We start from the raw sequence: 12292 nt of genomic DNA on the forward strand, positions 1-12292 counted from the left end.
ATTGGAGTTTCATCCATATTTCCGATACTACTTAACGCATAGCCATGTTTATTGCGCTGTTGTATTACATAACAATGGAAACTATTTACTTTGGCATCAAGATCTGCAGGTAATTTTTGTGCAATTTTCATCTTTTGCCTCAGTACCAGATTATGCCTTTCGAAGAATCTAGTACACCAGGATACAGTGGCCTTAAATCTGTTGCTGTGATCTGGGTTAGATTTGGTCCACTGAAAGGCAAACAAACGTATTTGATTTTGTGTCACTATATAACCGCTTTGGCGATGCTCATTCACCATGTCTGCTACATGTTTTTCGAGTTCTGGCCAATGTGGGGTGCCTCTTCTTAATGCACACTTACCCCTTGGCATACTCCTTAATGCTTTTTCATTTGCTTTCCAGTCCCGAACCATCTTTTCTGTTACTCCATATTGTCTTGCAGCAGCACAGTTATTATGTTCCATGGCAAAGTTTACAACTTTACGTTTGAAACCGGCTTCATATTTCTTTCTTCTTGCTGGTGGAGCCATGATGGGTCTTGTCTGTTAGCCATTTGTATACTGTACTGTATGTACTGGTGCTGTACTGTATGAACTGGTACAGATACTGGTACGGGTGCTGTGCTGTATTCACCACCACATGTATCTGCTCACCAGATAGACTGCCTTCCCTCAGAATCACCAATCCCAGTATACAACAACTAGCCAATCACGGGGAATGAATATTACATTTAAGATTGTTGAAACTGCAGTACAACCAAAGTTAAATGCGGTCAAAATATATATTTATTTATAATATTGTCATATCCCAATCCAAAATGGCCGTTACTATATGCTAATCTCCTAATATGTGCCATGCGCGAGAAGAAAGAAACAGAAAACAGAAAACAAATGTTGTTTCTATGGTACCGGAATCGCGCGCTTTGAATAGCCTGGGGCACGCACAGGAACACCTGGCTGCCCAGACAACTGCCAGCGAGAATTTCGGCATACGGTAAGACCGATCAGCTCCGTGTCCACAAGTAACTGAATCTTGTGGGACGCGGAACCCATTGCACGCTTGGAATTGGTTTCCATATGCCGCGTACGGTGGCTCTGCTACAGGGCACCTGTCCCTGAAGTTTCAGCACGCCGTATACCGGGGTATAAGACAACCCCCGACTTTTGAGGAGATTTTCAGGGGTTAAAAAGTCATCTTATATGCCGGAAAATACGGTATTTTTTGCTTTTTCGAGTACAAAACACTGATTGGGCTTTTGAGGGTTTGCAGTAAGAAACTTGGTTGTGAATGTATCTAAAAAGGTTGACCAAATGATTATTGGATCGTCAATTGTGTCGCTCCTGCATTGATTATGCAGCGCAAATGAATTTGTTCCTGTAGCATTAACTGAATCTTCACACCAGCAAAGTTTCTTAGAATTTTTTTTTCATGCTTCTTCTAATCTTGTTCAAACTGGTTACACTGAGTTTCCATTATGAATATTTTTTTAAATACTAGCATACATCAACACATTTTCAAAGTAGTTTAGCAAAACAATTTTTTTCCTAATTGCATGTTTTTGTGAACATTTTAGTTTGAAAGCAAAGAATCATCAATCTTGCTTTTGAGCTTCTGCAAATATCTGAATCTAGTAAGACAGCATTCTGAGCGCATTATACTTAGCTTCATATAGTTAAACTTTGCTAATGTTCATAGACATTTTTTTAATGGAACCACTTTCAGTAGTGCAGTTCGAGCTTACAACATTTAAAGCACTCACCCTTGTAATGAAGGCTTTGTATTAATGAACCATAAAAACAAGTTTGAACAGCATAAACACATGGGCACAAATATTACCTCAACTGCAGACAATACCCTTTCCTTTCCATAATTTGGTACTGTAAATTGGCAGCCAAAGGGTTTGTGCTGCAGTGGGTTGAGTCTACTCGCCCCAAAGACAAAATGAACCTGAAAACTTCTTATCCTTGACCCCAAACAATATGGCATTGTGTTATAGAAATTCCACACCCTTGCTAGAGTCTATGTTAATAAAGAATGGTGGGAGTCCTATGGAGACTTATTTTAGTTTTGAGGTCATGAGACCCAGGGTGAGATGTACAACAGTTTTTAGCAGTCGCAAATAGAGAATCGGGCTGTTTGTGACAGCTATAAAGGGTTGCTGCATGTATCAACCCTATTTTGCAAGTCGGTAACATGTTACTGACTTACAAAATAGGGTTTGCAAGTCGCTATTAGGAAGGGGCATGCCAAAGACATCCCTTCCTAATAGCGAGTCGCAGGGGGATGGACGCCTGTTTTGTGACCGAAATGTGGTCACAAAACAATCTCAGTTTACCACCTACTTCAAGCACTTGGTAAGCCAGTAGCAAACAGGAAGGGGTCCCCATGGGGCCCCTTCCCCTTTGTGATTGGCAGCAAAATAATTTTGTATGAGCTGGCAGTGGTCCCAAAGACCACTGCCCTTCCTAAAAAATGAAACTGAAACGTTTCCTTTTTATTTTGGAATGCATCCCGTTTTGTTTTAAGAAAACGGGTTGCCTTTAAAAAAATCTGCTTTATTTAAAAAGCAGTCACCGACATGGTGGTCTGCTGACCCATGCAGGTCACCACCCCTGTGAATGCCAGCCATTCCCAATGGGTCACAATTTGCGACATGCCTCATGAATATTAATGAAGAAAGTCCCTTGCGACCCATTTAGGAGTTGCAAACATTGTCTGAGACACTCTTGTACATCAGCTTTTGCGACTTGCAAATTGCGTGTCGCTGAAAATCACAATTTATGAGTCACAAAAGCTGATTGTGGTACATCGGGTCCCCAGTCATTTGTAGATAAGCATGTTCCATATTAGAGGAGCCAATATACAATTTTGGCAGGGATACTGTTAAAGACACACACCTAGTTCTTCCTGCTCATGACTGTCATGTGGCAAGCATTCCTGCATACACAGAATGCCAAGGATGAGAAGCTCTGTCTTTTGGAACCGCTACATTAGTGGCACATATGGCTGCTATGAGAAGTCTACTACTTTTACTAGGACCTACTCCCATACAGTTTAATGCATGTTGGAAATGGCCCTTTTTGCAGGGTTACCCCAAACTTTTTGCCTTCTTCCTCCTGTTTCTGATCTGTTTTTGCTGGTATATTGTCTCTGCACACTTTACCACTGCTGATCTCTGCTAAAGTACAAGTGCTTCCTATGTAAATTGTATTGGTGATTGGTTTATCCATGATTGGCATAGTTGATTTACTAGTAAGTCCCTAGTAAAGTGCATTAGAGGTACCCAGGTTCTGTACATCAAATGCTACTAGTGGGCCTGCAGCACTGGTTGTGCCACCCACATGAGAAGCCCTGTGAACATGTCTCGGACCTGCCACTGCAGTGCCTGTGTGTGCGCAGTTTTAAACTGCCAATTCAACCTGGCAAGTGTACCCACTTGCCAGGCCCAAATCCTCCCTTTTACTACATGTAAAGCCCCCCTGTGTTAGACCATAGGTAGCCCCAAAGGCAGGGTGCAGTGTATGTAGGGTGACCAGATTTTGAGGAGCAAAAACCGGGACAGGTCAGACATAAAAGAAGGACTAAAGACTTTACTCTCACTTATATATATCTGACCTGTCCCTTTTTTGCAGTTTTTTGAATGTGTGGTACCACACACACACACACAAAATTAGCTATGGCTTGACCTCCCACCCTGCACTCCCAACCCACCTCACCCACGTCTCTCTGCTCCCCACTCTGTCTCTCTGCTGGGAGCAGACAGGGGACTGTGTTGCCTGACAGTGACAGATAAATTACTTTAATTATTTCATCATTTGTAGGCTTCTGTTAAAGAAGAGCATACTTTTAACTTATGCTTCCCTAGATGATCTTACCTTGGTCCCAAAAACCGGGACATTTATTTCATGATCTGATCTTTGTCCCAAAAACCGGGACATTTATTTAAAATTAAGAGAAGCGTCTGGACATCGGGACAGTCCTCTAAAGAACTGGACTGTCCGGAGAAATCGGGGACGTCTGGTCACCCTAAGTGTATGTTAAAGGTAGGACATGTACTGGTGTGTTTTACATGTCCTAACAGTGAAATACTGCCAAATTTGTTTTTCACTGTTGTAAGGCCTATATCTCTCATAGGTTAACATGGGGGCTGCCTTTAAATATCCTTAAAGTACAGTATGGGGTCTCTGAACTCACAATTTAAAAATACATATTTTAGTGAAGTTGGTTTTTAGATTGTTAGTTTGAAAATGACACTTTTAGAAAGTGGGCATTTTCTTGCTTTAACTATTCTGTGCTTCTGCCTGCTTGTATATTCCACTTCTGGGTCAGATTGATAGTTGGGCTGATGTGAATTCCCTACGGACAGTGACAAAAAGGGAGCTGGGTTGTAGCCTGCATATCCTGATGGGCCATTTGGGCAACAATGGAGGGAGGAGTGGCCACTTGCACCTGAAAGCGCTGTGCCTGCCCTCCCACAATGCAGTCTCCAACCCCCTGGAGTGTGTCTGGGGCCAGGCCTGGGCATGACGGATTCTGTGAATAACAGAGACTTTCCTTTGAAGTATGCTTACATTAAAGGCAGAAAGGGGAATAAGTAGTGGACCCAAAGCCCCGGGCTTTTACAATCTTTCTGCATCAAGAGGAACCTCTGGCAAGGAGAAGTGCTGAAGAGCTGGAGGAGAAGTACTGCCCCTTTGCTGTGTTGCTTTGCTGGGTTGGCCTGAAGTTGCTGCTTCTGCCTTAAAAGAGAGCAAAGGGTGAACTTTTCTGTGTATTCTGCTTGACAGATTTCTCCAAGGGCGTGGAGTAGAGCTTGCCTCCTGTTGGAAGTCTCAGGGACACCAAAGACTTCAGTTTCATCTGCCTACAGTACTGAGAAGTGTGAGTTTTGTGCTGTTCAGGAAGACAAACCACTGCGACGCCGCCGACGCTGCTGGCCTGCACTGTAACCTGCTGACGCCGCACGGAGCCGCACTGCCCTGCTTTGCACTGCAACCCTGGTCTCACTAACGCTGCCATCTGATGCCACCACCAAACCACTGCTTGCATCGTGACCAGTGGGGCCCGCACTCCAGCATCGCCTTGCTCACACTGTAGCCTGGGCATCCCCCGAAGACGCCACTCCTGCTGACACTGGCACTGCTGCCTGCACCATGGCCTGTGGACACCGCGCGTGAGGTACACAAAGCACCGTCCCATCCCGCACCGGAGCCCCAGCCCACCGACGCCAGCACCACCGACTCCAGAGTCGTCACCAGGCGTCTCTGTCTGCACCACACCCTGTGGACGTCGCACGGAGCCCGTCCCGCGCCGCACCGCTGACTTAAGCCTACTGACGACAGCGATTCAGCAACAACGATGCCACTGCCTGCACCGTCACCTGGTGACACCACACGTTGCACCGCCCTGCTTCACACCGCAACCCTGGTCTCACCGAAGCCGCTGGACGCCGTCACTGAGCCGCTGCCTGCACCGTGAACTGTGGGCACCGCATCGTCCCACTTCACTCCGCAGCACCGACACCATCCATGCTATTGCTCCTGACGTCATCAGCCCCGGAGTTCGAACTGCAACGCATGTGACTTCAAGTGCCCCACGACCCCCGCAAGTGACACTGCAAATCCACTCTCTGGCCTTAATCGCGAGGATCACAATGCCCTGCATTTCCAAGGTACTATTTGCAGGTCTTCCTGACACCGTAGTTGGCCCCCGACACCTTGGCCGGCCTAAACTGTTGGTTTTGTTGATCACAACGCGTGATAGCCCCAGGTGGAGCTATCGACTTCAAGGAACTGTATTTTGAAGTAATTCTTGCAAATTCATCTTTATAATTGTATGTTGGATTTTTCTCCTTCTAGTCTTGTTTTACACAGATAAATATTGGCTATTTTTCTTAAATTGGTGTAGTGTCCTTTTGTAGAGTTTTTACTGTATTACTGTGTGTTATGTGCAAATGCTTTACACATTGCTTCTGAGATAAGCTTTACTGTTTGTGCCAAGGGGATGAGCAAGGGTTATCTGAGTGGGTATCTCCCTTATCCTGACTAGAATGAAGGTCCCTACTTGGACAGGGTGCAAACTGCCAACTAGAGACCCCATGTCTAACAATTCATAACCGACACTCCCTAGGAACCTTGTTGACATGTTCTTTACCTTGATAATAATCAAGGCTTCTAGTTTTCCGCTTATACTGGTTTTTACAGATAAATTCGTAAAGAAACAATCTATTTCCTGTCTGTATTTATTTTAAAAAGCAGAAAAATACCGAACATTGTGCTTCTTGTGACTCTATTTGTCCATCATGAATTCCAGACCAACTGCTAAGCAGATAGACACTACAGGGATTCAAAAACAGGATGACATTCCCTTAAATACAGGCATTTGTTAACCTATACTTGTATAAAAGGCTCATATTTACCTGCCAGTGGAGTGTTTTGTCATATTTTGCTGCTTCATCTGCTATAACACGACAGGCATCAATGTATGAGTGCATGTTTATCAACTGAAGAAATATATCATTTTACCAATCCATTTATTCACAAAACATAAAATAAAAACGGATAAATACCAGTAAAATGGCTAAAAAATAAATATAGATAAATACAAACGTAAATGCAAAAAACCAAAATACCATAAAAGTGGGAGTCCTGATGATAATGAAGTCCATAAGGTACATCTATTAAGGATCACATAGGGTTTAGAAATCTGGGGTTAACTTTGATGTTTCGCTGTGAGGAGGGGCCGCACCCTTGACCTCCTTAATTCCCTCAGTTCCTTATTGTAATAAGAGGGCTGGCGTATACATTATATTTTGCTAGTGTTCTTTCCATGTCGGGTCACCTTTTAAGTAACAGAGTGCTTTAGAAAATAAATGTACGTTACGAATGAGTGACTCCGCAGCTCGTCATCTGATGAGGCCTTTTAATATGTGTAACAACAGATGCAAGTCTAACTTACTATGCACTATTTACATCAAAACAAAGGTACGGAGAACTTCATGCAAGTCCCAAACTGAAGTACTTGCTATTAGAACGGGAAGTGTAGGCATGCATAGGGGTGGTGAACAGCGACAAACGCTTCCTATAGGGAGGACAAATGTTGATAAAGAGAAACTAAAAAAGTTCATTAGCATCGTTGAGAATGACGGAAAAGTAAAGTTTCACACAAAAACAGACAAGTTAGTACGCAAGAGTCATGCTGAACAAATTTCCGACTACCCATCCAGTTCCCATGTGAACTGATTAAAAAGACGATTCTGATGATAAATGTGACATCGGGAGGACGAGGGGCACGTGAAACCACAACCGGTCGTATTCCTTGCGGAGGTCAGAACAACGGGGCGGAACCCCCAACTGGTGTCCGATCACCACTCACAGCCTACATCGAACCATGCTCTGACAGCCCATTCTATAGCCGGACCTCTCCCAGCAACCCGCCCAGAGGGCTTTGGCAGTGGTCATCTGCCAGGGCCGCTGTCACCAAGCCCTACCCCTGCCACAGTTTAATGACCAATCGTGGCTCACTTGCCTTCGATAGTCATCAAAAACGGACAGTGTTTACGTATTAGAGAGGCACGTGTAAACTTCCCAGCCAAATAGCACTAAGGAATTCCGCATAGCGTAACACGATTGGTTGAGGTGTCGACCATACTCCAATCCAAGGGCGTCTTACATTTTGGGTTATCCTCCCACTGCGAGACGACTCCAAACTATGATCAGCGCTAGGATTGGCTGCGATGCGACCCGGAAGAACTGAAATTACGAACAAATGTCACCCGTTTAAGATCGATAACGGGCATTTGGTTGCATTTATGGTCTGTCTGTGTTAATAGTGGGCAGGTGGTCCCTATTACAAATCGGCCTCTGCAAATTCTCTACAGGTACCTTTGCGTGTTCCGTATGCTTGCCATCTGTTATGGTCAATGGTAGATAGTAGTCCCTGGTGTGGTCGGCCACTGGGGTGTTGTGCATATGTGGGCAAATGATCGTTTTGAGACACTTGAGACACTGGTTCTCGGAGAATGATAGGTACTTTTGAGTTGCGAAAATAGCGACGATGGCACCTGGATGTTTATTTTGAGGACATGCTTCACGATCTCTTTCGCTTTCTTCCTGTAGCCGTCGATCTGTATGGAGTAGAGGTCGGCAAGACATGACTGACCAAGAGAACAACAACAGCATTTCTCAAAACCCTTTTGCAGCTCTATTCAGTTCCGTGGCTGATGCCAAGCAGTTTGCCTCAGTGCAAAAGCAACAGCGCTCTGGTAAGTTGTGGTTCTTAAAAAGTGCGGAGGGCAGAGGGAAGGCAAAGTCCCAAGAAATAACAAAAGCTTCTAGTTGCTGTGCTTTAAATAGTAAATGTAGAAGTGCTGATACTCACTATTTAGAGCACTTGTTGGCAGTTGAGATGTGCTGGTATTCACTAGTTCAGTTTATTGCAGCCGTGCTAAGAAGTGCAGGTACTCTACCTTTCAAGTCGAGGAAGTGCAGGTACTATGCACCAGGGGCGCAACTGGGCCCAAACTTGGGGGGAATTGGAGGCGGCTAACAATTAGAACTGTCGGGGCAGTGCCTTATTAAGAACTAAACTGAAAAGGACATGGGATGTTCCTTTCAGTCTTTTGCTGCACTGCATGATACGGGTGGGCATTTTCTTGGCCCTATTTGATCAGTGATGCATCAAGGACCACTAACAATGGTGTGAATTATACGTTCTTTACAGGGTTTAAGGGCTTTCCTCAACGATTTTTAAAATAATGGATGGAAAATGCTGAATTTTATACAAAGTGTCCAGCAGACCGAGCAGGATTTAATATTTGAGGTTCATGTGTCAGGAACAATTAATGGTGCATTCTTAACTATAATAACCAAGTTTCATTTATCTTAACTTTCCAAAACAACTTTTATAAGATATTTAAGCGTCCTCTCCAATAGAATAGTTTGGAAAATCATTAGCAAATAATGCAGTATACAAATATTCCTTTAAGTATTGTTTTGTTTATAGTGCATTTGGCAGTAGAGGATACCTTTCCGTTGTTTGCAGGATATGATGTTAGTACAGGAGAAAACTCTATTGTCAGAAGGAAGGATCTTTCATGCCTATGCTACACAGACTGTTCAAGTTGTGCTCTATGGTGCTACATGAAAACCCTCAATCTACAATAAAGTATTCATGGTTTGGATTTGCTTGGTCATAACCACAGCCTGAACTGAAACCCACGTTTTGAAATATTTTGGCGCTTGTGACACAGTAATCAGAAACTGGTCAGGTGTAAATATCCATGTTGCCCTCATAGCACACATTGACCTTTATCAGAAGCTGCTACAATTGGCATGTCATTTGATACCCCTGGCTTTGCCATTACTACTCCTGGTTTCAGGGCTCATGAAGGCATTGGCAGCATAGGAAAGTAAACACAGCTCTAAAAGTCCAGACTTCTTTCTTTACACTTTGTTGTCTCCAGCTAGTACATAGGAGGTTCTTGAATGGTTAAGGGTGGATCTTGCGGTCACTCGCATGATGAAATCGGTGTTCAAATTGTGTGCAATGTCACTTCTGTTCCCCTTGGCAGGCAGAACACAGTAAGTCAAACTTTGACCTTCATCTCAGTATCCCTACCCATCATATGTGGGGTTCCTCAAGATTCAGCGTGTTTCTCCATTTCCTAAATGTATATTTATTTTATTTATTTATTTATTTAATGCGTTTTTATATAGCGCAGACTTTACCCGAAGGTGTCCGAGCGCTTCACAATAGGCAAAGTAAAGATACACAAAGAGAAAAATTACAAGTGTGCCTGTTACAAAAACAATGTTACATTACATGAGGCAATAGTGATAATTGTGCAAGTATCAAGAGCAAAAAAATACACGAGGTAGCAAACGATATGTTGCGAAAGGAAAAAGTGACGTGTGCAGGTTACAAGAGCGAATAAAGTACGAATAGAGGTAAAAAAATAAAATAAAATTGCAATAGATGGTAGACACTCAAAACACTAAAACTATAATTACGTTACATGAGGCAGTGGTGGCCGTTGTGCATATATCAAAAGCAAACAAGAAATAAGAGGTAGCAAATGATACGTTGTAAAAGGAAAGGTGTGCCGTGTGCAAGTTACAAAAGAGTACAAAATACAGGTAGAGGTAAAATACTGCACTAAATGGCAGACACTCAAAACACAAAAACATCCTGGGAAGGCACTTCTATAGGCATGGAGAACAGATTTTCCTATAATGGAAGGACTTCCTTCAGAAAACGGAGGGCTTGAATTAAATTTGGAAGTGTCTTTGAAGGAGGAGAGCTTTGAGGTCGGTTTTGAAGGCCTGGGAAGAGGTGGTGGTCCGAAGCTGAGGCGGAAGTGAGTTCCAGATTCTCACCGCGTTGCCTGAAAAGGATTGGGCCATCGATCTTTCCTTCTTGAAAATGGGTGGTTCAAGTAAAAACTTTTTTGCATTACGTGATGGTCTGGAGCCCCCAGATAGTTTCAGTTTATTCACCAGGTAGCGAGGGGAGGAGGCGTGCAAGGCTTTGTGGGTGATACATGCAGTTTTGTAGATAGATCTTGCCTCTATGGGAAGCCAACGGAGGGTGGATAAAATGGGTGTGATGTGGTCGCTTCTTTTGGCCCCATATATGAAACGAGCTGCTGAATGGAGAATAGACTTCAGGGGGGAAAGGTGGTATTTGGGAAGGCCAGTAAGAAGAGAGTTGCAGTAGTCCAATCTGGAGAGAACCAGCGATTGGACCAGGGTTTTAAGGTCGTGCTCGGGGAAGAAGCGACGAATCCCCCAAAGAAGGCGCAGTTGGTGCCGAGCAGACTTTGCAATGGAGTCGATGTGGGAGAGTAGATTGAGTTTTTTTGTCGAGTATGACACCAAGGGATTTTGCGCTCTCGACAATGATGGGCTTATTGTTCATTAGATTGATCTGATCCATCCATGATTGCACTGGGGGATGAGAAAGTGAGGAGGAGAAGAGGAGGAATTCTGTTTTGGAGGGATTCAGAATCAGTTGATGAGTTAGCATCCAGATTTGAATGGAGTCGAGAGTAGAGCTAAGGAAGGAGAGATCGTGAGTGGAGGCCACCTTAAGGTAGATCTGAGTGTCATCCGCATATAGGTGATAGTGGATCCCGGATTTACTCAGGAGATTTCCCAACGGTTCTAAATAGAGATTGAACAGTGTGGGTGCAAGTATGGAGCCTTGAGGAACACCCTGCCTGACCGCCAAAGGAGCTGAATGACTGTTCGCTATTTTGATCATTTGGGATCTATCAGAGAGGAAGGAGGCAAACCATTTGAGCACCGTGCCCTCCATGCCCATTCTCTGTTGAAGAGTGTTAAGGAGAGTGTTGTGATTAACAGTGTCAAAGGCTGCAGAAAGGTCCAGAAGAATTAGAAGACAAGACTCCCCTGAATCGAGTATCCGCAGCGCGTCATCAATCACTAGCAGCAGGGCTGTTTCAGTGCTGCAGTTTTGAATGAAGCCGGACTGGAAATTGTCAAGAAGATCATTTTCCTTGATATGGCGAGAGAGTTGTTTCGCTACACATTTTTCTGTGATTTTCGCAAGGAAGGGTAGGTTAGTGATGGGACGGTAGTTGTTAAGGTCGTTCGCATCAGCAGTGGGTTTTTTAAGCAGGGGGGTGACCTGCCCAGTTTTGAAGGAAACAGGAAGGGAGCCTTGACTGAGGGAGAGGTTGACCAGAGTGGTCCAATAGGAAAGAGAATTAGTAAAGAAGTCAATGGCAATGGCACTAGGGATGGGGTCAAGAGAATGGTTAGAGGGCTTTGTATCGAGGATGCATTTAAGGAGAGCATCGTCAAAGTTTTGCCAAATGGTTAAGGATTTGCGCTCATCTGTAGGGGTAGGCTGAATGACCTGGTCTACAAGTGATTTTACCTTATCGTCAAAGAATACAGCGAATTCCGCTGCTTTCTTTGTGGAATCTTCCAATTTGGAGGTTGGGGGTGAGCTGTTTGGGTTCTTGATGAGGTCGAATAGTTTTTTTTGGTCTATTTTTGGCTGAGTCAAGGAGGGATTTGTAGTGCGACGCTTTTCCAAGGAAGATGAGTTTGTGGTACTTGGATCTTGCTGAACGAAGCATGGCCAAATTTTCAGTGGAGGGCACTTGTCTCCATTGTTTCTCAAGGGCTCTTAGGAGCTTCCTTTCTTCATAGAGGGATTTGTTGAACCAAGGTGCTGAGGGAGTGGGCCTTTTCTTTTTGCTTTGGAGAGGAGCGACATTATTGATTTCGACTGCAAGGACTGTGAGGCATTGGGAGGTGAGATC

The 12292-nt window shown here is 44.1% G+C and overlaps 1 protein-coding gene across 3 annotated transcripts in view; it reads left to right on the forward strand.

Annotated features, from left to right (window-relative positions):
• The first annotated feature begins 7726 nt into the window (after positions 1–7726).
• The window catches only part of UBE4A (ubiquitination factor E4A), a 267483-nt gene continuing 262917 nt past the window's right edge, over positions 7727–12292 (forward strand). For 2 of the 3 annotated variants that reach the window (XM_069224739.1, XM_069224740.1), the window contains exons 1-2: positions 7748–7879; positions 8118–8263. In XM_069224739.1, the coding sequence (XP_069080840.1) occupies positions 8152–8263 (112 nt within the window). In that variant the 5' untranslated portion in view covers positions 7748–7879; positions 8118–8151. Of the gene's footprint in view, positions 7880–8117; positions 8264–12292 lie in introns of all 3 variants that reach the window. The other variant, XM_069224741.1, reaches the window with a different exon arrangement.

This window comes from Pleurodeles waltl, chromosome 3_1, assembly GCF_031143425.1.
Source record: "Pleurodeles waltl isolate 20211129_DDA chromosome 3_1, aPleWal1.hap1.20221129, whole genome shotgun sequence".
Lineage (NCBI taxonomy): Eukaryota > Metazoa > Chordata > Amphibia > Caudata > Salamandridae > Pleurodeles > Pleurodeles waltl.